Below are 24,620 nucleotides of genomic sequence, written 5' to 3' on the forward strand. Positions count from 1 at the left end.
AGATACAGAGGCTTGATGAGATTCAAGTTCACTTTTTTTTTTTTTAAAGCATACTTTGTAGGTGATGCTTTCTATTTGTGATTGTACCACATCTAGAGGACAAAATGTCTGGGTGTCTCTTTCTACTTATGTCAAGATGGATTAGTGAGGTTCCTCAGGTTAGTACATCAACCTCTCACCTAGTGATTTTAGCACTGGTTGATGACTTGTTTCAGATCCATTACTTCATAAGGGGTTACAAAATGTAGGTCTTCTATCAATCCACTTGGATTTATTAGCAGAAATTCTTTAGAAAAAAAGAATCGACTATTTGGTCACCATGAAATATAATTCATACAGGAAAGGCAAGATAAATGCTTGTCGGTGACCCCTCACTCCCTCTTTTGAACTAATGTTAGTACAATGGTGGCCTCTCTCCATTGAGTTGGATGATAATAGTTGCTGGTGGTGGTGGTTTTTCTCCTTCACCATGATTTCAGGAATTTCAAAATCCTTTATATTTTTCAATCCTTCACAGTCATTTTTCTTTCATGCTGGCTTTTGTGTCTTATTTGAGTAGTATTTGATCACTTTTTGCCTTCTGGAAGAACAAGATATCTTGAGCTTACCTTGTACATTTCTTGTCCCAGACGTAAATCACTCAAGAAGCCATGGTTTCTTTTTAGTGGAAAATGGTATACTGAGACCACAGTCTGGGCACCAGGAGCGTTAACTGCTTATATTTCTAAATTTTTGAGTGGCTGGACCTAGAATATACATTTTTTAAAAATATTTTATTTATTTATTTATTTATTTATTTATTTATTTGAGAGAGAGAATGAGATAGAGAGAGTACATGAGAGGGGGGAGTATCAGAGGGAGAAGCAGACTCCCTGCTCAGCAGGGAGCCCGATGCGGGACTCGATCCCGGGACTCCAGGATCATGACCTGAGCCGAAGGCAGTCGCTTAACCAACTGAGCCACCCAGGCACCCTAGAAAATACATTTTTAAGGGAAGATAAATCATTATTTTCTAGTCATCATTTCAGTTTAGATTGTAAGGTTTTTACAGAACATTTTTTGTTCTAACGGTAGGGGCCTTTTCTTTTATTCTCAGAATCTTGGTTCTTAATGATGTTAAGACAATGACTTTGTGGCTTTATTCTACATCATGCATTTCTGTGGGTGAGTGCATGTGTATGCATGTACACATATACTAGTTTCAAAGTAGCAACACTGATATTTCCATTAACAATATTATTAGTGAGTATGGTTTAAGAGGGTTTCGCAATTCTCTTTATTCCTAGGGCATAGCACACCTGGGATAAATAGTCCCTGGCAAACGCTTTAAAAATCACTTCAAATAATCCATGTGGATATGTCACCAACTTGATTTACAGATATAGTCACTTGTTTTATTTATTTCTTATCTTGAAGGATTTCATTTTTTTCTTTTTAATTCAGTTTTATTTTAAAATGAGGTAAAATAATTACGTTGTTCAGGGTCAAAACTTAAATCATAGATTTTCCCCTTCTATCCACCTCTCCCTTTTTTTTAGAAATTATCATGCCATAGATCCTTTATATATCCTTTTCTGCACCATGTTTTTTTTTATTGAATAATGCATCCTAGAGAAGACCCCATGGCAGTAGATTATTCAACCAGTCCTCTTTTTTTGGGTATTTCAGCTTTTCCCAACATTTTTCCATTACAAATAGTTCTCCAGTAGATGACCTTTATAGGCTATTGAGAGTTAGATAAAGTGTAAAGTGAGATATATATATATATATATACACAATATATTATAGCAAAATCATATATACGTACATACATATGATTTTGCTATAATATATTGTTTCAGTTCCACGGTCATTTATTAAGTAGTTATAATATGCTAGAATATAAAGATGAATAAGATGTCGTCCCTGGTCTTGAGGTTTTACAGTCCAATATGATGTGGAGTAAAAAAGAAACATTTTACATTTTTCCTTCTCAGATAATTTGATTTTTTTTAAAGATTTTATTTATTTATTTATGAGAGAGAGAGAGAGAGAGAAACAGCATGAGAAGGGAAAGGGTCAGAGGGAGAAGCAGGCTCCCCGCTGAGCCGGGAGCCCGATGTGGGACTCGATCCCAGGACTCTGGGATCATGACCTGAGCCGAAGGCAGTCGCTTAACCAACTGAGCCACCCAGGCACCCTCACATAATTTGATTTTTATGCTTCTAATCAATGAATACTTCAGCTGGTGCTGTTTTTATATTAAATTAATTCCTGGATTTCTGGATCTATACAGATATCAGTAATTTATAATACTTTCTATTATATTTAATTACAGTGCTAATACAGAACTTCTTTCAGTTTATGAGCCATATTATCATATCATCAAAGAAGTTAGTTTTGTCTAATCGATTTACGTTTCCCTAGAGCCAGAATTCACAATGACAACAGTAACAGGGACCACAGAGGTCCCCCCAATGGGTAAAAAAGAAGATAATTCTGCCTTGTATGAGTTAACATCAGCTCACGTTATTGAAGAAACCGAATATGTGAGAAAGGTATGCAGGTGCTGGGAATCATATTAACATGACATGATTTTTTAAAATGCAATCTGATATGGTTTGGTGGGCTTTGTTTCTCCCTCCATAGAACCTGAGAGGACACATTTGGCAAAGGACAATCCCAGCAGCTGAAATGTCAACATATATTTAGTAACCTCTCTTGAGGACATGAACCTCTGTTCCCACATGTGGAGTAAACTTGAATAATGGGCCAGAAGGTTCAGAACACCTATCAGCACTTAATTTGCCCCACACCATTCACCACTCTACTTCCTACCACTTTATATCATTTCTCAGTTGTTTCATGAGTGTTGATACTGCGTTCCCAAGTAGATGTTTACGAGTCTCGCTGAGTTTCTGTCTCTCCTTACCCACTTTCTTTTTACATTCCGGGTTGCTCTCCCCAGTAACCCATGTTGGCATGTTACTTCATTAAAAATGTGAAATCTTATGAGAATCCAGGGATAATGGCTGACAACAGTATATATTCTTAGGAACTGTTTCTTTGAACAGATAGAAAAATTTGGACAGAGATAGTTGGTAACTTATTCAGATCAATTAATTTATCTTGAGTGTCTTGCAGTTCCATAGGTCACTAAGACGTGGGGCTTATATTTCCTGCATAAATTTGTATGATCTCCTCTTAGTAATTATTCTGTAGTAATTACTAACTAGTAATTATTCTCTAGTAATTACTAGCTAGTAATTATTCTCTAGTAATTACTAGTTAGTAATTATTTTGTAGTGATTACTAAATAGTAATTGTTTTATAGTAATTACTAAACAGTAAATTAGTACTAAATTACTACATAGGAAAAATAGAATTAAGTAGTATTAAATACTAATGACTAAATAGTAATTATTTTTTAGTATAATATTCATTTAGGTTATATTTTAGGTTTGACTGAGAAAGAATTATAAAGACCAAATGTTCATTTTCTGCAATCTAAACCATATTAGCCTAAATGCAAGTCAGGTTAATGGCAGTTATTTAAATCTAAGATCAGTATTTATATATTACTTTCCAACTAAATCAGGTATACTATAGCTGGTGTAAAGGAAAAAAGCGTTTGGCATTAAATGCCTTTGAAAAAAAATAAAATATTTTTTTCTTCTAGATCCGAACTACTCTGGAAAAGATCCGAAATCAAGCTTTTAAAGATGAAGTAGGACATAACAGTACACATCACAAACTAGAAACAAAGGTAATAAATGGATCAAAATGTACCACTTTATTCCTTCAGTAAATAAACATAAAACAGTATAAACCTTATTTAAATAACTTTTTAATATAATTATTAAATTTTCCTTTGAAGCTTTGAATGATGAATGTTAAATATTTTGTCAGTATCTAAAGTTGTTAATGGGCATGTGTATGAAATATTTAACCACAGATGTTATTAGTAGGCTCAGATTGGAATGACTAGACCTTACTTGAATATTTTAAATGGGGCTTACTTATCTAAAGTATATGGGAAGATGTCAGCCCAGCCAGGATATATGGCAGCAACATTTCCCAAAGACAGACGGAGGTACAAACTTTTAGGCTCACAGAGTTGAAGCTGTTAGGCTTTTAGGTCAAGCAATCAGACAATTGATAAACTTAAATTTCCCTCTCCCCTTCGACTGGCCTTATATTCTTAACATCAAGCAATCTACACTTAGCCTTGTCTGAATTCTGCAGGTTAGAGCTCATCTGAGCCAAGTGCACCTCATCAATGTCAGTGTTGTCCACTATATAGTATGGCCACAGAGAATGCAGATCACAGGGTCTGAGGCATAAACATTGTTCCCCTTATCATTCTCGGTCTCCCAAGCTAATACAACTAGCTCCAAGTATTTTCTTATAGTAAGTGCTCAGAAACTAGAAAAAAAAAGGTTAATATTTGTGAATGGTGAAAAAGATTAAAAAATTCCATTTTGGTTCTATGGAGTTGTTTATTAGACCTCTAAGTGGAGGTTCCTAATGGGTGCTGCATGTCTGATTCTGGAGTTGAAGGGTCTGGGCTTGAAGGTCCAGGCTACAGGGCGGGGATTTGGGGCATAAGGATAGCATTTAAAGTTCTGAAATTGGAGGAGATCACCAAACATGTGAGTGTGGATAGAAATGACAGGGGCACCTGGGTGGCTCAGTCAGTTGAGCATCTGACTCTTGGTTTTGGGTTAGGTCATGATCTTATGGGTCCTAAGATTGAGGCCCGCCTCCGGCTCTAGGCTCAGAGGGGAGTCAAGGATTCTCCTTCTGTCTCTCCCCCCACACGGGCGGGAGCTCTCTCTCTCAAAAATAAATACGTAAATAAATAAACAAATCTCAAAAACCGAAAGAAATGACAGAAAATTTGAGCATTGAGTTCTGAGATATCCAACACTTAGGAAGAAGAAGAATCACCAGAGCAGGCTGGGGAAAGAAGCTAGTGAATTAGAAGGAAAATCAGGAGAGAGGGGAGTCACTGAAGACAAATGAAAAAGGGTTTCAGAAAGGTGGGAGGGGCCGCTGTGTCAGATGGTGCCTATGGGCCAAGTAACTGGAGGGCTGAACACTGACCACTGGATCTAACAATGGGGAGGTTGTTGGTGACCTTGATAGGAGTAGCTTCTTAGAAATGGAGAGGAATTGTGTTGCTCGTGTCTGCCTTGGTCATCTCAAACCTCAGATGGTTAGCAGACAAATAACAGCCTCAAAGTACCTGCCCCTTCCCCTGCAATATCTGAACAATGTCCAGGTAGGAATTTAGCCGTCGTGATCTTGGCCTTTGCTGCTCACCAAGTGTGGGCTGCGGTCCTGGGAATAACAGCAATATCAGGGAGGTCTTTAGAAATGCAGCATCCAGCAAAGAATAGCATGGAGCAGATACTGTTTGGAGGGTAGGTGAAATTTACTGGGAAAAAAAAATTGTATAATCGCTTCTAATTATACTCTCTAGAGATAACCGTTATTAACATTTGCTATGTACATCCTTCAGTTTTTTTCCTATGCATGCTTTTGTATATATGGCTATGTTTCTTTCCATAAAATGGTATTACTGTATATATTGTTTTATGTCCTGCATATTTCATGTAGAAGTATATTGCTCACATTTTCCCATGTCAGTATATATTCTTCTGTGGCTTAAAAGGAAGGAAAGAAATGCAGCATCTAGAGCCCCACCCCAGACCTCTTGAATCAGAATCTGCATTTAACCAGATCTGTCACCAAGTGACTCATATGCACATTAAAGTTCAAGATGCACTAATCCATGACCTCTGTAGCTATCTATTGCTGCCAGCAATCTGCCTTCTACAAGAGTCTTTCTATCAAGTATTCTTTAACAAATTAAAAAACAAAATAGGGGCGCCTGGGTGGCTCAGTCGTTAAGCGTCCGCCTTTGGCTCAGATCATGGTCCCAGGGTCCTGGGATCGAGTCCCACATCGGGCTCCCTGCTCCGCGGGAAGCCTGCTTCTCCCTCTCCCACTCCCCCTGCTTGTGTTCCTGCTCTCGCTGTGTCTCTCTCTGTCAAATAAATAAATAAATAAAAATCTAAAAAAAAAAGAACTCTTTCAAAAAAAAAACATATATACAGAGAGTGAGAGTATATAGTAGCGTCTGGAGTAGAGTAAATAAAACCCTGACAGAATTATAGTGACTATATTATTTATATGCACTATATTCTTTTTTGTCTTTTTGTTTTTGTTTTTATTTCTGTAAATGTAGCCCATCTTTTGTACTGAAAAGAATATTGGTTTTGTTAAACAGACTTGGACTGATTCTAATTCTGGTTTTGGTAGTTATTTCAGGTATAACCTCAGGCTTATTAGTGAAACACTCTCATCTTCAGTTTCCTTCTCTGTATAACGGGCACAGTGCCTTCTAGTGTTTTAAGTAATCAGACAAAGGGGTGTTGATAAAACATCTAAAAGATTACGTGGCACATAGGTAGATAGATGCTTATTAAATAGAAGCTATTATTTTATAATTGTTTCACGTAGGGTATGTAGAATTGTGTAATTCCTTCGTCTGTCTTGAAATAATTTGGAAGAGGAGAGAGCATAGGATGGATACTCAAGAGGCTTTTTCTTGAGCTCTCCCACGTACTGCATAAACCCAGGCTCAGTACCTCACTTTTCATGTCGTAAAATTGATGTAGTTGAGTCAGATAATTTCAAATTTCCTTTCCACTTCTGTGTGTCCTTGATTCCAGATGAGATTTATCTTATGCTCTAAGTGTATTTTCAGTGGGCTAGAGTTTACATTGAGTCACACTGGCAGTAATATTCAGTTCTGACATCTCTGGAAATGTAATATGGGGTGATTACAGTGAAACATCATGGAACATTGAATATTATGTCTTATAACTATTACGTCTGATTATATTCATTTGTAATACAATGTAACCAAAATGCACTTATGTCTGCAACTTAGATAAAAAAGGAAAAAAGTTGGCCTTGTGGATATTATTTATCTCCTAAAAAGGACTTCATGGTAAATTTAAAACTATAAGAAATATAAAAAGTATAAAAGATGTACCTCTACCTTTTTTTGATATAAGAATCTAATCAAATTTGAGCAAATACAGAGGTCAGCTGCTTCATCTAGAATTCCCTATTAATACTTGAAATTCAAAAGATGTATTTTATTTGTGCTGACCTGAATCTTTTTTGGTATATGTAATAGTGAGTGGTAATTACTGTTGTCAAAGTTTGTAGAGGAAAGCAATAGTCAGGTTGATGATTTTTGTGTGTTTTTATTTCAGCACTGTCGAAACATTCAAAATGGCTCTGATTCTGAAATGGACCCCTCTTGTTGCAGTTTGGATCTGCTCATGGAAAGGATGAAAGGAAAAGAACAGCAGATCTTAGAAATGAACAAAGAAAATGAAGTATTGAAAATCAAGGTATAGCTATCAGGAGAAATTTCTTTTTTTTTTTTTTAGATTTTATTTATTTATTTAGGGAGAGAGTGGGAAGGGGCAGAAGGAAAGGGAGAGACAGAACCTCAAACAGACTACCTGCTGAGCACGGAGCCTGACATGGGGCTCAGTCTCCCAACCCTGAGATCATAACCGGAGGCAAAACCAAGAGTTGGATGCTTAACTGACTGAGCCACCCAGGTGCCCCTATTAGGAGAAATTTCTAATTTTGTATTTTTGAGCCAATAAGATAGTTTCATGGATGTGTAAAAACAGACATCATTATACATCCACAGATCCACACGTATGTTCACCTGTGTAGAGAAACGCTTTTCCATTTCATAAATTAATTCTCACTGTTTTATTTTGGAGACTACTTTACTATTGAAAAGATTTTACACAAGTTCAACGGGTATAAAGTTTCAGTTGTGCAAGATGAATCAGTTCTAGAGATCTGCTGTGTTGTGCCCATAGTTAATACAGTGTCTTACACTTAAAAATGTGTTAAGAGGTTCAGTCTCATGTTAAGTGTTCTTACTAAATAATTTTTTAAAGTCTTTCATGTTGAATAAATATTAATTAGAGCACTCAAAGTCAAATGTCTCATTATTTTGTTTAATCTATTTTTGGATGCTTTATATTTTCTTCTTTTTCTTTTTTTCTTTTTTTTTTTTGGTTTGTTATGTATGCAGTCCTGCAATGAATATCTCTGTAGGTAAATCTTTGTGGCCATTCCTGATTATTTCTGTAGGTTAAGTCCCTTGAGAGATTCATGACACTCACCCTTAATCCTCACATCTTGTCCCACTGCTATTTTAGGAAAATACATCTTTTAGGACTGTTGTGGACATCAATGATAAAGCACAAATAAGTGTATAAGCTGATAAAGCACTGGTAGCTCTTTGAAGGGTGCAGTTTATAAATGTAGCCCATTGATTTTGGCGCTTTGGATTGGCCTGGCCAGTGCAAATCCTTCTGCATGACAGTTTCCCTAAATAGGGCGTTTCTCATTTTACATTTTGCTCTTAACCAGATCGTAGTGTCTTTTCTCCTATCTCTTGTCTAGGAGGGTGCAAATGGTACAGTTACAGCCTGTTTTCAACCGCCTATTAAACTGTTCTGCCTTTAACCCTTTTTGCGTAAACGTCAAAACATTCATGACGTCTTTTCCCAGCTGGAAGCCTCCAGACAGGCAGGAGCAGTGGCTCTGAGAAACGTGGCCCAGAGATTATTTGAAATCTACCAAACACAGTCTGAAGAAGTTAGAAAGAAGCATGAGGATGGTAAACACTTACTCGAGGTACTACTAAGCTAGCAGCTTGTCTATTGGAAAACTAACACCCCAGTGTGTGTGTATGTGTGTTGGTTCACAAATCTCTTTTTGAGGTTAGGTGTAAAATAAGCAATGGCCCCGTGACTTTGGCAAGCCTTGGACACGGCAGGGTGCCCATCTTCGGTGCCGGTCTCTCCCCACCCCTGCTTAGCCTGGCACCCGGGCGTTGCCCAGCTGCTGTGTTGCTGCTGTTGCCCAGAGCCCTGTGGAACACAGGTGGAAGGAGGCGGTGCCCCCCTGTCTGGAAATCGGGGCTGTCCCGGTGACACTGTCCAGTGACTCCTCTCCTGGTTCTGCTTTTGACTAACTAGATGACCTAGGTAGAGTTGTTCTCCCTCTTTGCGGTTGGATTTCCGTGTCTCTGTGATGAAAGAATTGGGCTAGATCAATGGTTTCAAATGGTTTTGACCCTAGAATATATTCTTCAAATTAAAAAAAAGAAAAAGTGTGTGTAACTTTATATTTTAAAATACATATTTCATATTTTAACATATAACTATAAACTAAAATATTTTAAACACATAAATATGTATACATGTGTATATATGTGTGTGTGTATCATAAACATACACACATGCAGACACACCCAGACTGACACACCCATACTTTTTTTGTTTTGTTTTTAAATCTGAAGTGTACATTCTAGGACCAATAAACCTTTATCTGGAGAATGTATTCTAGGACTGGAAAAGGAAAAAACAATGTGTGTGTGTGTGTGTGTGTGTGTGTGTGTGTGTTCATCAAAACTCAAAATAGGGAAGCTCACTGAAGCTGGGGTGGGATGCCTAGGCCTCTGTGAGCTCAGGCCTTGCAGAGGTCCCCAGGGGAGCACAGTAGGAAATCCACTGGGCAGGTGATACACCTTCATGCTGCTGGATGTGGTGGTGATGGTCAGAAACTCGCATGCATGCGAGGGTGCAGATAAAGAACCTCAGTGAATGAAGCAAGCAGTCTTGTGTGGACCCAAGTGCTCTGTGTGAGTGAATGGTTGGCCTGTAGGGAAGGGAATGCACACATGTTCTGCAAAGGGGGCTCAGCCCCGGCCTGAAGTTGCCTGGTAGGAATGCCCAGCTGGGGTTTCCAAGGGAATGGAGCTAGACACTTTTTTCTGCTGGAAATCTCAAGTTTTATGAAATGTAATTGTTGATGTGTGTGTGTGTGTGTGTGCGTGTTGAAGTCAGTTGAGACACTCCCAAGTGTGGCCTATGAGCTGCCAGATGTAGACTTCACTTCTATGGTCTCTAGTACAACTCAGGCTATGGGCCTCAGAAATAGCCCCCAACACAGTGGGGATCATTATTCTGCTTTTATGAAACTTTCTGATTAAAAATAAAACACTAAAAAAAACTGAAACATTTTTTACTGGAACAGTAAAAGATTTCATTTTTGTTCTAATTCAGTTTCATTGAGAAAAAGTCAAAAATGTCACTTTTCTTAAATTAGCATCTCTCTTATACCAATTGGGATAGCATGATTTATGGTAACACATGTAAACATTCTAGGAATAATACTAATATATTATTAATTCTACATTGCTTTAGTTTGTTGCAGCCCATTAATTCAAAAGAGTAATTTGAATCAGGTGTGAATTATTAAATTTTTTTGGCTACTCAACATTATAGAGGGAGAGAATAGCTGTATAAATTTAATAAAAGCAAGAGTTTGACAATCGTTTTTCTGACCAAAGGTTAACAGACTCGAAAAGGAACAGCAGTTGAAGCAACATGTTGAAAATCTGAATCAAGTTGCTGAAAAGCTTGAAGAAAAACATAATCAAATCACAGAGCTGGAGAACCTTGTACAGAGGATGGAAAGGGTGAGCCCCTGGGGATTTAAAGGGATTTCTTCCAGACAGGGTTAGGGAGAGAATGAAAGAAAATAGCACTAAAATAAATATATAAATATTACATATGTATAAATATAACAAATTTATATAATTAAATATATTTATATAATAATATGTATATTTTATTTTATTGGTTTTTTTTATTATGTTCAATTAGCCAACAATAATATATATATTTTAGAGAGAGAGCATGCATGCTAGAGCGAGCAGGGGGAGGGAAGGGGCAGAGGGAAAGGGCAAGAAAGAATCTCAAGCAGACTCCCTGCTAAGCACGGAGCCCGATGTGGTGCTTGATTTGACGACCCTGAAATCATGACCTGAGCCAAAATCAAGAGCAGGATGCCCAACTGACTGAGCCACCCAGGCACCCCTAAAATAAATATTAATTGAAAGTAAGTGCCCTTTGCAACAAATAAGACTTTAGAAAGTACTGAATAATATTAGTTCCTTCCCTTACACACTTAATATGATCTGTACGGTCGCTGATCAAATACTGCAGTCATATCATCCTCTGTCACTTTCTCTCTCTGGTGTATGTATGGCTTAGAGAGGCGAAGCAGATGAGGCTGTGAGTGGAAACAATGGGAATGATCACAAGGTCCACCTATTACTAGTAATCATACAGTGGATCCCTGTAATCATAGCATTTCCACGTATTAGAGTCAGTGAAGTATCCATTCTTTGGCGACCCGAGTTCACTTTAGGATTGTGAATACCTATGGCTGCATTAGGACAGGTATAATTCACATTAAGAAAAGACATCCTCTAGGAATTGGAACTTCCATAAGAGACAATTTAGAAAAGAGTTGTGACAGAGCAAAAATTCTTAAAAATGTTATGCCATGTGCCTTCTTTGAGTGGCTGACACTCCAAAAATATGCAAAAGGTGAGCCCATAAATTTAATAATGCATCCCTTAGAATTTAGAATACAGGCAAACCAAGGAACACTGGGTTTTTAGTGGCAAAACAAACTAATAGAAAATTGGGCTCTCTGAAACTGAATTTGGGCTAGATGAGAATATAGGCTTTGGAGGTGCCTAGATGCCTGGCTCATTCAGTAGAGCGTGACACTCTTGATCTCAGGGTTGTGAGTTCGAGCCTCACATTGGGTGTAGAGATTACTTAAAAATAAAACATTCAAAAAAAAAAAGAATATAGGTTTTGACTGCTGGTAAATATTGCCCAATAAACTTTTATATTTACTATAATAATTCCCTGATTTGCCTTTTCCCTTCTCAGCCTTATTCTGTTTTATGTCTGCTTGAGTTGATGCCATCTGAGAAATGTCACTTCAGAAGCATCACATTTCAATATTCAGGTTTCTTGCCAAAGGAAATTTGATTAATTTTTTACATATTTCCCAATAATTTAATTTATAACACTGAGTTTGGTTGAATTTGTAGTGTCAATGAAGGTCCTATGAGGAAATCACAAAATTTAACTGAATCTAGTAATAATAATATATAGCTACATCTGTGTTGTGCGGTGGGTCACTGAATGTTTTACTGGAGCCAGAATCGCTGGGCTAGAATGTCCTCAAGCAGCTGGTTTGCTGACGTGGGACAGTTTATAGTTAGGATATTTTGAACAAATTGTAACATTTGGATGACTACTTTGTAACATTAGAATATTTATCCTGTAATAAATAGTTTCACAAATTCAGCACAAAGAATGTTTGCATTTAGGAAAGGAAGACAATTCTGGAATGGAAATAGGGCTGATTAACCAGCTTTCATTTAAATTTAGACTTGTGATCACCTCAAACCCAAACCCAGTCACACTGGGTCAGGTTTAGTAGCCAGCTGTGGAATATCATTTCTATTTCCTAGAAATCCTGTGAAATGGATGTGAGTTCATCTCAGAATTCTGGGTTACGTTCATTTGACTGTTTACTCAACAATTACTTGAGCGCTTACCGTGTACCAGTCAGAGCTAGAGGCTAGATATCTGTTTGTGAATGAACCAGGTATAGTCTCTTTGTGGAGACTGCAATGTAGGGTATCTGGGTTCTGTGGGGACTCGAGGAACTTCCCATACCTCTCTTCATTCATTCTCCTAGGGAGGCAAACACCCATATTTGAAGGTAGGGGAATGTACCCCAGAATAAATTCGATTGGCTTACATACTGGCAGACATTTTTGAGAAGTGATAGCCTAGCATTTATCTTTTTTTGTTGTTTTATTGCTTTTGGGGTTTTTTTGCATTTATTTTGATATTGACCCATAATGGTGGACTGTCTCTAGGTGCTCTGTGACAAAGTAAGTGGACAGGATGCCCATGGTTCATGGCCATGCAGACCCCTTCCTGAATATTCTAGTTCAGTAATTTCCTAGAGTAGAGCCTATTGAAATCTCAGGAAGGTGGAAGTAGGTGGGGATGGATGGAAGGGCACTGTGCAGGAGTTTTTTAGAAACATATTTAGTTTAAAGGGATGTTATATCTGTAAAACAAACAAGCAAATAAATTAAACTACATCTTCTTGTTTTAAAGTAATACCGAGAATACTTCTAAGGCTGTGATGAAGGGTTCCTCAGGTGGCGGGGTGTGTATCAGAAGGAGAGGAGGGGGAACGCTAGATTTTTGTGTTAGTAGGAGAAAGACATGCGTTGAGAAAGGAAATGAAAATTAAAAATGAATGCCCACGCAGAGGCTGATAAATATTGCCCTGGTAGTCGGTGGCCCCTAGAGAAGGATTCATTTTCTACTCACTTGAACAAGCCACTGCTCCAGTAAATGGCCATTAGTGGTATGAGGTCTGGTAATGAACACATTACTTAAAACCTTCACCATCTGTCCCACTTTAATCAGGAATGCAGTGAGAATGAATTCCGTAAACACAGTGATAAGCCAGAAAAAACGCCCAATAAGTGCATTTTAATACAGCATATGTTCCTTTTGCTAGCAGTGCAGTTCTGTTGCATCATATTTGTTTTCCGCTGTCATTGATTTAGCTCTGTTAGAATTTTAGAGCTCAGAGGTGCTTTTGAGACCATCTAGTTCCTCATTCACCATTTTATAAATGAGGGCAGTGGGAACAAGGAATGATTCCACTGTCCTCCAGTTACCAGTTCAAAATGCTTTCCATTATGCCCCGATCTTCTCTGGTGTCGGATAAAAATGATATAGTTGGTTCCTAAATCATTTAGATGTTAACAATGGCAATCATTTAAATTGGTGTCTTCTCCACTTTGATCAGTAGGGCGAGGGAGCTCTTGAGCTCCCGAGTGCAGCAGTTTTGGGAAGAGTGCATTGCCCACTGGGTGGTGCTGTGAACTCCTTCCCTCTTCCACAAGACACTGTCCCTGAGAAAAAGGGCTGGACAGTATGGTGTGATTTTCCGTGTTGTCCGAGAGGAAGCATTAAGAGCCCAGGCTTCATGCTGGAACCTTGGCCAGGGCAGAATGTTTACTTGTCCAGTTGTCCAGTTTGCTTGAACCCTGGTTATGAAGATCCATTAATGGAGAGTAAGCCCATTAAGAAGAATGTTACACACCATTTTCCTCCCTACAAAGTCAAAATATATTATCAGGGTTGTGTTTCTTTGATGATCCAAGTATCAGAATAAGCTTACAAGGCATACCTGTGATCCCTCCAAAATAAGTTAAACACAGCTAGGGAACACAAGGGAAATTCCTGTATGTGACAAGAATGCTACAGGAAAAAATTGAAAAAATTAATATAAACTTAAAAAATAATAGCGCCTAAGATAGGGAGTGTTTGGCGCCTTCAAATTATTATAAATCAAGGTCCTAATATGTACGAAAGAAGCATGTGGGCCTTTCACATATAATATCTCCAACCATCCCAACGTTTCAATATAGGTAGTATTATCCCCATTTTAGGGATGTTCAGAAAGTCATGACTTAAAAAACCACGACTTAAACAAATACAGAATGAATACATGTCTGATATTTTACTCAACTCATTCATTAATAAGGGAAGCAGTAAGATGGTAAAGCTGGTTTAAATAGAAGCTTTTGAGAAACTGGGTATTTATAGGCATTTTGAAAAAAGGAATATAGGATCGGATTACTAGATTAGATACAAAGCTGGTTAATTTTTTTGAAGACCATCAAACCATAACCTGAGGGATTATCTTTTCTACCAGGCAGAAATCTACACATGAACATTCAACTTCACAGAGTCAGGGCTCTAATCAAATCATAAACAATAAAGTCAAACACAGAGAAACTCTCCATGAGAATTGGTTATTCAACAATGACCCAATATGACATTAAAATCATACATGGTTTTGTTTTCCAAGTTTTGGCTAGTTTTTCTCAACAAACATGTTACAGTCACAGTTTCAAAACTAGGTCAGTCCATGTCCAAAGAGATTCCCACTGCATTTTGTATTTTAGCCATATGAGTACTGCAGCAGGAATGGTTTTTTTTTTTAGATTTATTTATTTATTTATTTATTTATTTATTTATTTGAGAGCGGGCGAGCACGAGTGTGGTAGGGGAGGGTCAGAGCGGGAAGCAGACTCCCCGCTGAGCAGGGAGCCCAATGTGGGACTCGATCCCGGGACTCCAGGATCATGACCTGAGCCGAAGGCAGTCGCTTAACCAACTGAGCCACCCAGGCACCCTGGAATGGTTTTAAACAGCCCTGTAAACAGTGTCAAAACATCTCTTACCATCAAATATTAAAAGAAAAAAAACCCACAATCATCCCAACTTGGTTTTTCATGGACTTGTTTTTTTTTTTTTTTTGAATGGAAAGAATTTAATAATGACATTCAGGTATTTCTTTATATTTTCTTTCTCCATGTCAAAATTTCTCTTATATTCTAACTAGGAAGTGACTTTATTGCCTGTGGCCTTGATCCTTCACTAAAAAGGCATTTACTACTTTTCTACTTTCTGACAGATGCCATGTGAGCAGGTAGGGTATAAGGTCAGTAGTGTCCTTGGATACCAGCGACTTGGTCTAATGTAGGAGAAGCAGGTGGGATGGAGGAGAGCCAATGCCTAGAGAGATGAGCTGCCAGTTTGTATTCAGGGTGGGATGGAGAGAGGCAGGAGTTTGACTGAGCACGGTATACTTCAGTAGGTGGCTGGAGGAGGAGCAAAACCTCTCCAGGCAAGTGAAGGGAGTGAAGACAACGAGTCTTGACCTGTCCCTGAGCTACTTGGAAACCACACAGGAGAATGCCTGGCCAGGTCTCATTGGGGTGGTTGTAACAGTGGCCGTCTGAAATGAGCTCTTTAGCTTAACACATATTTTCTAATATTATAAGAAGTGTCTTTTGCAAACAGTTTGCAAGAGTGACTTAGCAAACACATGCACACATGCACAGAAATAAATAAAATTGTACTTTATTTTCTTCTAGGAAAAGAAAACACTGCTAGAAAAAAAACTGTCTTTGGAAAACAAGCTGCTGCAACTCAAATCCAATGCTGCATATGCTAAAAGGTTTGCAGATCTCCCTCCTTACTAAAGCAGTTCCTGATACCTTTCCTCTCCGATGGTCCACTGGCCAATGGACAGAAGGCTAGCACCCTCCAAGGAGACAGGAAGGCTGAAGGGGCAGGACAAAGGGACATTACTTAATATTAACAGCCACGTACCTCCCCTCCCTCCCACTGGGGAGAGTTCCCTGGAGGTACTGGGCAACTGGGGCAGGGTTAATCCTCCTGAAGAATGAATGAGCCTGTCCCTTCCCTGTTGACCCTGGGTGCTCAAGAGGATGCTTCATTCCCCCTGATGCTTCTGATTTTGTTAAAGGGTCTCTGCTATAACATGCATCAAATTGGCTAGCCCACAAGTGGAACTGTAAGATCCTTTTATGGTGCTCCCCAACTTTGTAGAGAATGAAGGAACTACTCAATGCATTCTTAGTTCTTTGGACTTACTTAGGAATACTCATAATTCACAAGCTGTTAACAGCCCTGAGTACAGGGCTGGCGTGGATCATGGTTATCACCCAACTGCTGCATTACTTCGCTGCTTTTAAAAAAATTCTCTGGAACATCATGTGATAACTGATAACATATAAAATTTCCTCACTTTTGTCCCCCTTCCCTTCTCTTCTCTTTTAATTCTAAACCTGCCACTGTCATTATAGGTTCTGATATAATGTTCCAAGTCAAGCCTATTTTGAGGTCTTCTTTTATCCATCTGGAACTATTGCTTCTTAGGATATAAAGCACTTTGATGCTCCTCAGAATGTACAAATTCTTATTCTCATTTATCCAGTAATATATACTCAAACATCCCTCTCTCTTGGTTTTTGATTTTTTTTTTTTCTGTTTCTCGTTCCTTTCCAATTATCTCTCTCTTCTCATCTCTCCAAAGCTTCTGCCTTCCGTCTGGCTCATAGTCATGTACTGAACCACATACGCCAAAGTCCAGACCTGGTCTGACCCTAGCAATTGCACTTACATATTCAGAACACACTGGAATACCACAGGTATTAATTTACCCATATTCTTCTTTGTGAACAAGCATGTAGCCCCAGTAGGGAGCTTTCTAAGAGAGTGCAGGATAGCACTGCTCATCTCTGTCGGAAATGAAGAAGTACTGTGGAAGACATTCATAGGTCTTCAGAATTACTTGCATATACTCATAACTTAACTCTAAGTAAATCTGTGGGTTATGTTGGGTTTTTTTTCTTTTTAAAAAGAGCCTGTGCATACAGCAGAACTACTGGCTGGTATACTATGCTTTCCATCAAGAGTCCAGACAATCTGAGTCTGATTTTTTTCCCTTTAAAAATGATTTTTATTGATAATAGGGTTTTTGTCAGTCTTCGAGCCAAAAATGTAACCATTTTAAAAACCAAACTGAACTGTTCTTTCTGTTCTATTATATATAAGCAGTTGTTATAGGGAATTCTCAGAAAGCTCTTAGGGAGGATTTAGAAATGTCTTGAGGGAAATGGATGTTTTGTGTTTCTAGAAAGGTGTTTGAACATCCAGGCTTATGCAATTTTCATAGATTGTAGGCATCACAAATATTTATCTTACTTATTATTTGTCTGTGTGTAGAGGTATTCACTCTGCTAAGTGACAAGAAAATGAAATCAGTAGGAGCCAGACTCTTTAGGTTAAAGCAATAGAGACTTGGTAAAGCTACCACAAATAAGAGGATTTCTGGTAGGTGAAGACTGATTAGATATGGCCATAAAGAAGATGCATCTCATGGGAAGATAGGAAGACCACCCTTTAGCATCTAATGTGTTCTCAAAAACCAGATTATTTTGTTGCTCCTATTCAGTTATGTGTATTCATACAGTTTCACTCTTTCTTGTTCTTTGTTTTTCCTGTGTGATTTATTAACTTTTTTCAGTGGTTTCCTCCAGCTGGCTTATATTCTTCATTTTCCTTTCAAATTGCAGAGGAAAGAGTCTGTGGGCCTAATACTTACTTCCTGTATTGGGCAGATTGTTCATGTTCACCAAACTCCTACATTGTCATCTAACCACTGGCCTTTTGGCAGGCACCAACTCACAGTCCTACAGGTGGCCTTCCCTTACCGCCAAAAGAGCCCCCTAATCAGGGGGCTCTGGGTGATTACATTTCCCTTGGGCAGGATGGTGGGTTTGACAGGTGCCATGACTCTCTGCCATTTTTTTTTATATCTGTATGACATTTATTTATAGATTTTTCTCTCTATAAGTCTAAGTTAATTAACTCTTTAGTTCAGTTTAAACAATCTGTTTATTTATTTTTTTTTAATTTTATTTTGTCATGTTAATCACCATACGTTACAGCATTAGTTTTTGATGTAGTGTTCCATGATTCATTGTTTGCATATAACACCCAGGCTCCATTCAGTACATGCCCTCCTTAATACCCATCAAGAGGCTAACCCATCCCCCTACCCCCCTCCCCTCTAGAACCCTCAGTTTGTTTCTCAGAGTCCATCGTCTCTCATGGTTCGTCTCCCCCTCCGATTTCTCCCCCTTCATTTTTCCCTTCCTACTATCTTCTTTTTTTTTTTTAAACATATAATGTATTATTTGTTTCAGGACTCTCTGCCATTTTGATGAAAAGATTCAATATGTTCTAACCTGGCATTTCTAATATTAAAAAGCATCTCTAAAAATGATGACTTTTAAGTATTCTATAATTCAGGAGAAAATGACAGTTTTTTTGCATATGGATATGAATATACAATTATATTATGCTAATCCCAATTACTTTTAACGGGAGTTAAGAGATTTGGCAGAAGCATCTCATGAAAAACAAGGTTGACTCCATATTTCTAATACCATCACTACTAGCCAACACATGTATTGTGCTTTGCTGTTTATAGAGTAACTCCAGGTACCTTATTTAATTTAATCCTTTCATTGACTTTTCAGGGAGGAAACTGAGCTTCTAATTGGTGAAGCGATTATACAGCCTCTCAGAAGTTGTAAGAGCTGGGAGTTTGGACTCTAGAATTCTCACAACAGTCGGTGCTCATTCTGCTATAGAGGAGATTTGACCTTCTCTCATTTCTGGAGACCTCTGGAGGCTTTCCCTCGGACTGGTTTCCTAATTCCCCTGGGTGTCTATGAGCAGATCGCAGTTTCCCAACTTGTCCCTCTGCCCTGGGACATCACAAACACAAAGGTCCATTTTAGAGTTATCCTTTGGAGAAATACAGGAGCTCTACCTCAAAAAAATCCTTCAAAAAAGGATAGAATGATGCCAGAAAACTATGAAATCAAAGCCATTGTAACAGTGAGGAGCAGAGGGTAAGGTATGGCATGGTTGAATAATGCTGCCCTCTGATGGTGTAAGTTAACCCAAAGATAGATTTTAAAGTATCCTGATGAATGGATAGAGAGACAATCCTCTCTTAATTCAATTTCCTTTGACTAAGTGTTTGGCAGACCTTGGTCATCAGAGTGATTGAGGGTATGCTTCTTGCCAAGTACTTAGGCTACAATCATCCCATATTACTAAAGGCTAAGCCATTTGTTTTCACATTTCTGCAAGCTAAAGATGGGATAGACTTTCTCTCTTGAACGTTAAAGAACCTAAGAGGAAGAATATCAGAAATGGTGCTCTGTTCACTCTCCCTCAGTGCCACATGGAGAGAAGATCCTCAGTTCCCTTCCTCAAAAGAATAGGACCAAGATTTTCCTCTCTTGTTGATGGGGCTTTTCTTGTTTGCTCTCCTTGGCATTTCCAGACTACAGACCTTTTCAGCTCCAAGTCTGGGATATATGAGGCAAAAAGAAAGCCCAGGGAGCTCACCATTGTGTTATGCCTTAGGTTCCAAGTCCTGAGCTGGTCTGCCTTCTCTTCACCTTTCAGAGCCTTCTTGAGTTTGTCTACATACAGTCTCTAGGTTTTTGGTTGTACTCAACGGGAAGGGTAGGAAAAACACATCTACATCTTTCCAAAGTATAAGATTTTCAATTCTATTTTAATTTCAGCATTTACTTTATATTTATATTGAGGCATTGGGAGGCAGAGCATGAATCAGACATCTGTTAGAAGGGCTCGGTGTCTTTTTCTAGGCCTGGCCTTTGTAATGTTTTCTTCCTGCTGGTTTTGCTTTAGTACCTCTTTATTAAGACTGAGTTGCTCTAACAGAAAGAGCAGAGACTAAAGGGAGCTCAGGTGGCAGCTTATTTCAGTATAGTCTCACATTTAAAGACCTTTAATGGGTGATTAGTTTCATATTTATTGAACTATATTGGTCTATCTAAGAGAGAATTTCTGCCACTTCTGTTAACCCCCGTTCTAGTGTACTAATGCAAATAAGTCTGAAAGCCCTGTGTTTTCAAGAGTGCTTCTAGAAATTATTTTCTTCCATCTTGAGACCTATTTCAGATTTCTATTCATCTACAGTGACTTGTATGGTAATAACCATCACAGAATACGTGGGGAAATTTCCTGAGCTTTGTATTTTGAGGAGTGTAACATCTACCCCACCCCATCTTCCTAAAGCCACCCTTTTTTCCCTCTGCTCTGAGTTCTGGGTCATCATAGTACACAACAAGACATTATGAATACTCATCTTTAATATTTTTATAAATTTTTTTAAATGTTTAATTTTCTTATGGGCTTATGAACAGTTAATGAATATTCAAAGCCAGCCTGCCTCTGTAAGGCATCCTGAGGTATTTCTCCTTATTTCCCAGGGAAATCCTGAGTCTGACCGCTCCCTCCCTACTTCTCTCCTCTTTCGCTCCTCACTGGAGCAGTCTTGGATCTTAGCCCCACCGGCTGTGGGCTGGACTTCTGTTCGCCTTCTCTGCTGTTTTGATCCATATGTCCTCAACGCATTTTGTGTGTGTGCAGTATCTCTAGTCCCTTTCTAATTTTTCTGCTGGGGTATCTGTCATATTGATTGGTAGATGTCTCTTTATATATTCTGGGTACGATGCCTTTATTAATCACTTGAGTTTCTGAGGTTCTGAGGCGATCCCGTTCCCTCTTGTTTGATGACTCCCAAGTTTTTTATTTTTGTCTAGTCAAAATTCTCAGTCTTTCCCTTTGTGGTCAATACTGTTTTGAGTTCTGTTTTAAAAAATCTTCGTCTATTGCACATTCACGAAGATGTTCTTCTGTATTATCTTCTGAAAGTCTTTTGGGTCCCCAGCTTTATTTACAGTCTACGTGGAATTTATTTTTCTTATGAGTTTAGGATGTTCATTTTATTTTTTTAGTATGGATATAGAGTTGTCTCAGTACCGCTTGTTGAAAGGATCATCCTTTTTATAACATTCTGCCAAATCATCTTTGATACACATCAAGTCTGTTGGTCTATCCCTGTGATATATATGTATACGTACAATAAAAGTGGCACAGATATAGTGTAATTAATTAGTCTTCTATTAATGAACATTTAGAGTGTTCTAATTTTTATGCTATGAACAATAATGAACTACATTTTACATAATATTTTGTGTAATTGCACAGTATTTTTATAGTATGAATTATTTAATTCCATAGGATAAATAAATAGTAATGGCTGTCATTATGCAATATTTGTACTTATGCAAGAATTTCTATGATTTCATAGAAATTATTTTTTTTCTACAGTAAAACAGTTTTTAAAGCTCTCTCATGCAAAACCAAAAGAGGGAAAAAATTAAAAGACTGTCTTAAATATTGCAAGTTGCCTGCAAATTACTTGGCTTTGAGAGAGAATATTACATATGTTATTGAGCCAACCTCAGTGGTTCAGTGCTGGGCTATTCAAAGCGTGGGTAAGCATACCCCCTGGTTACAACCCGGAGCCTATTGGAAATGCAGAATTTCAAGCCCTATCCCAGCCTCCTGGATCGGATGTGCATTTTAACAAGATCCCTCATGATTTCATAAGATCCTCCAATGCATATTAAGTTTGAGAAGCAATGTTTCAGTACATGATGAGAAACAAAATGAGACTCTCTTTTTTTTTTTCAAATGAGAACATGGTCTGTAATGTCACATGAGTGTCCACGACCTTTGTAATATCTGTAGAGGCTATAAAATCAGAATTGCAATTGCTTTGGATGTTGGCTACTAATTATAAAACCTTAATAGCTAAAGAAATATTAATACATTGCTGTGCAAAAAGCTTACTTTCCAAAAGCATATTCACTTACCTCCTTAAGTCCACAGTATTTTCTTGTAAAGTAATATGAGTAGGAGTTAGTCTGTCTGTTACACAGAAGCTGAGAAAGCTTGTGTGAATCCAGTCACAATGCCCCCAAGTTTGGTGAGATTGCCACAGTGCACGCTGCCTCAAAACTCCAATAATATTGGCAAGAAGAAAATCTTGGCAAGTCAAAAGCTGTATAATCAATTCCAGTTACCTAAATGGAGTATTGGGAAAGTATGAATAATCTAAATTCAACCTTCATCTATCTTTTTTCACAAAGGTTGATGGGGACTCAAACTATTAGCTGGAATTAAATTTCCTTTTTTTGAATGCCCTATTTACAGGTAGTAGAATTACCCAAAGCAGGAAGACAAAATAATAATAGTAATAATAATAATAATAATAATAATAATAAAAAGACAAACACAGGCAATCCACAACATACAACCACCTCTGTATCATTGGAAATTGGTTTCCCATTATATGTAAAAATCTCCATTCCTGGCCCCCCCATGTGGTTATCTGGGCATTCTGATGAGTGCTTGGTGTGTGGGTGTTCCTAGGCAAGACTGTTTAGTTCTGTGAGTACTTCGTCGGGCTCAGTGCAGTTTGACTCAACCCCCTCCTGGAGAGGGAAGTCACAGATGGCCAGGAGGGAGCTTTTGACATGAATGGATATACTCATTCAAGTTCCTGTCTGAGCCAATCGGAGGCTGCTCTGTGGCTGTTGATCTTCCATGTCTTGCATGGCATATGGGGCCCCCTGCGTCCTTCCCGCACGATGCCCAGTAATAGGGTCGTGTGTGAGGAGAGCCTGGCAGCCTAGCTGTAAAAAATGGCTGCACGATGCTTCAGCACACCTTTATCTTTTTCCTTTTGCATTTCCAGTTGCCACAATCTTCAGATGGAGATTTCCCTTCTCCAGGAGCAGATCTCTCATCTACAGTTTGTGATTCATTCCCAACATCAGAACCTGCGCAGTGTCATCCACGAGGTCAGATTAACCACGTGTGTTTCTCTGGTAGATGGTATGCTTACAGTAAGAAGACTGAATACAGGCAGCTTGCCTGGACTTTACAAGCAGTAAGATTTTTCTCCCCGCTGACATTTCCTTTTTCTTCCCATGTAACACGACTCTGTTTTCAATGCCTTCTTCGGTCTGTATGCCAACCCCTGTAGTGTTCTCAATGAAGATATTTGGGAAATTGTATTTAACTGCTCTTCAGCTTTCAGTGTTGTTTTTTTTTTTTTTTTTAAGTGTTCCGGGCCAGATAATGTACACTGTTCTTTAGAAGATTTTGGAGATTACAAGATTCAGCCCTTTTTGAGGAAGCAAGGATCTGTTTTTATAACGTCACAAACAGTAAATTTACTTAGTAGGGTGTGTGGGGGCGGGGGTGTCGCCTGGCCATTCTTTTCTGGGAACATCTTGGCAGGTGAAAGAAAGGCTGGTGGCAGACAGATGGATGGTGGATTGTGAACTCATACGATTTACTTCAAGAATTCTGTGGATCTGGTTCAGGGGCTGTGCTTTCGACCTAAAATCAGACCTTCACTCATTTTTTACTACCTAATATTTGTTTCCAAAAAGAGTCCTTTCAGATGTACCATTTGGCTAGGACCTCACCAAAAGGCCAGAGAATTGAGTCATGGCGCTTGGGAGCCAGGAAGGATGTAGGGGGGCAGCCCACGTTCTCCTTTGACAGATGAGAAAACAGAGGCTCGCAGTAGTTAAGTGACAGGGCTGGTAGTGGCAGAACCTGCCTTAGAACCTGTGGGTTTCCTCTCTTCCCACTCTGTTCTGGTCATCACCCCACCTCCCCAGTTGCACACTGCTTTTTGGCAGATGCTTTTCTTCCCAAGCAAAGCAGGCTCACCTCATTATGCCGCGGGTTGACCAGATATCTGCCCTGGGGAGCTTCCCCATTCTGGGCGGTGGCCTTGTGTGATGGCCAGGCCTCTGCATCGGCGGTATGAAAGCACTGTGTGTCGGAAACATAGAAGGATGGCCAAAGCTGCTCTCCACAGGAGGCATGCCCACGGGGTTTGGTTTAAACAGGTTTTCCAAAGATTACAATGTTTAATAGGACTGCCCACACGCTCTCATCTCCAGGTGCCAATTTGCCCTGCTCTTTTCTATAACCTACTGAATCCGCTAATGCTTTGGGATTTAATTTTTTTATTTGATGGATGTCAGTGGACCACAGAAACCTGTGCAGTGTCTGACTTAAGTAACTTCCCTGTTGTCTGACAAGATTTTTCCAATTGTGTTTCCTAATTCTTAGATGGAAGGATTAAAAAATAATTTAAAAGAACAAGATAAAAGAATTGAAAATCTGAAAGAAAAAGTTAACATACTTGAAGCCCAGGTAAGGAGGGAGTCTGTTGTATAGTTCAGTGTAAATGTGAGTGTGTGTGTGTGTGTGTGTGTGCGTGCGCGCGCACGCACTTGGTGTATCTGTGAGCCTGTGTATGAA

At 38.7% G+C, this 24,620-nt stretch overlaps 1 protein-coding gene across 1 annotated transcript in view; it reads left to right on the forward strand.

Moving 5' to 3' along the window:
• The first annotated feature begins 2,417 nt into the window (after window positions 1-2,417).
• Window positions 2,418-24,620, forward strand: part of CCDC68 (coiled-coil domain containing 68) — a 34,056-nt gene continuing 11,853 nt past the window's right edge. Inside the window, exons 1-8 of the mRNA XM_028103003.2 lie at window positions 2,418-2,537; window positions 3,659-3,745; window positions 7,272-7,412; window positions 8,602-8,727; window positions 10,448-10,576; window positions 15,944-16,026; window positions 23,032-23,137; window positions 24,429-24,512. Coding sequence (XP_027958804.1) covers window positions 2,421-2,537; window positions 3,659-3,745; window positions 7,272-7,412; window positions 8,602-8,727; window positions 10,448-10,576; window positions 15,944-16,026; window positions 23,032-23,137; window positions 24,429-24,512 — 873 coding nt within the window. The 5' untranslated portion in view covers window positions 2,418-2,420. The remainder of the gene's footprint in view (window positions 2,538-3,658; window positions 3,746-7,271; window positions 7,413-8,601; window positions 8,728-10,447; window positions 10,577-15,943; window positions 16,027-23,031; window positions 23,138-24,428; window positions 24,513-24,620) is intronic.

The sequence above is a fragment of the Eumetopias jubatus genome, unplaced genomic scaffold, assembly GCF_037043125.1.
Source record: "Eumetopias jubatus isolate StellerSeaLion01/CBP00866 unplaced genomic scaffold, mEumJub1_p1.0 scaffold_16, whole genome shotgun sequence".
In the NCBI taxonomy this organism is placed as follows: domain Eukaryota; kingdom Metazoa; phylum Chordata; class Mammalia; order Carnivora; family Otariidae; genus Eumetopias; species Eumetopias jubatus.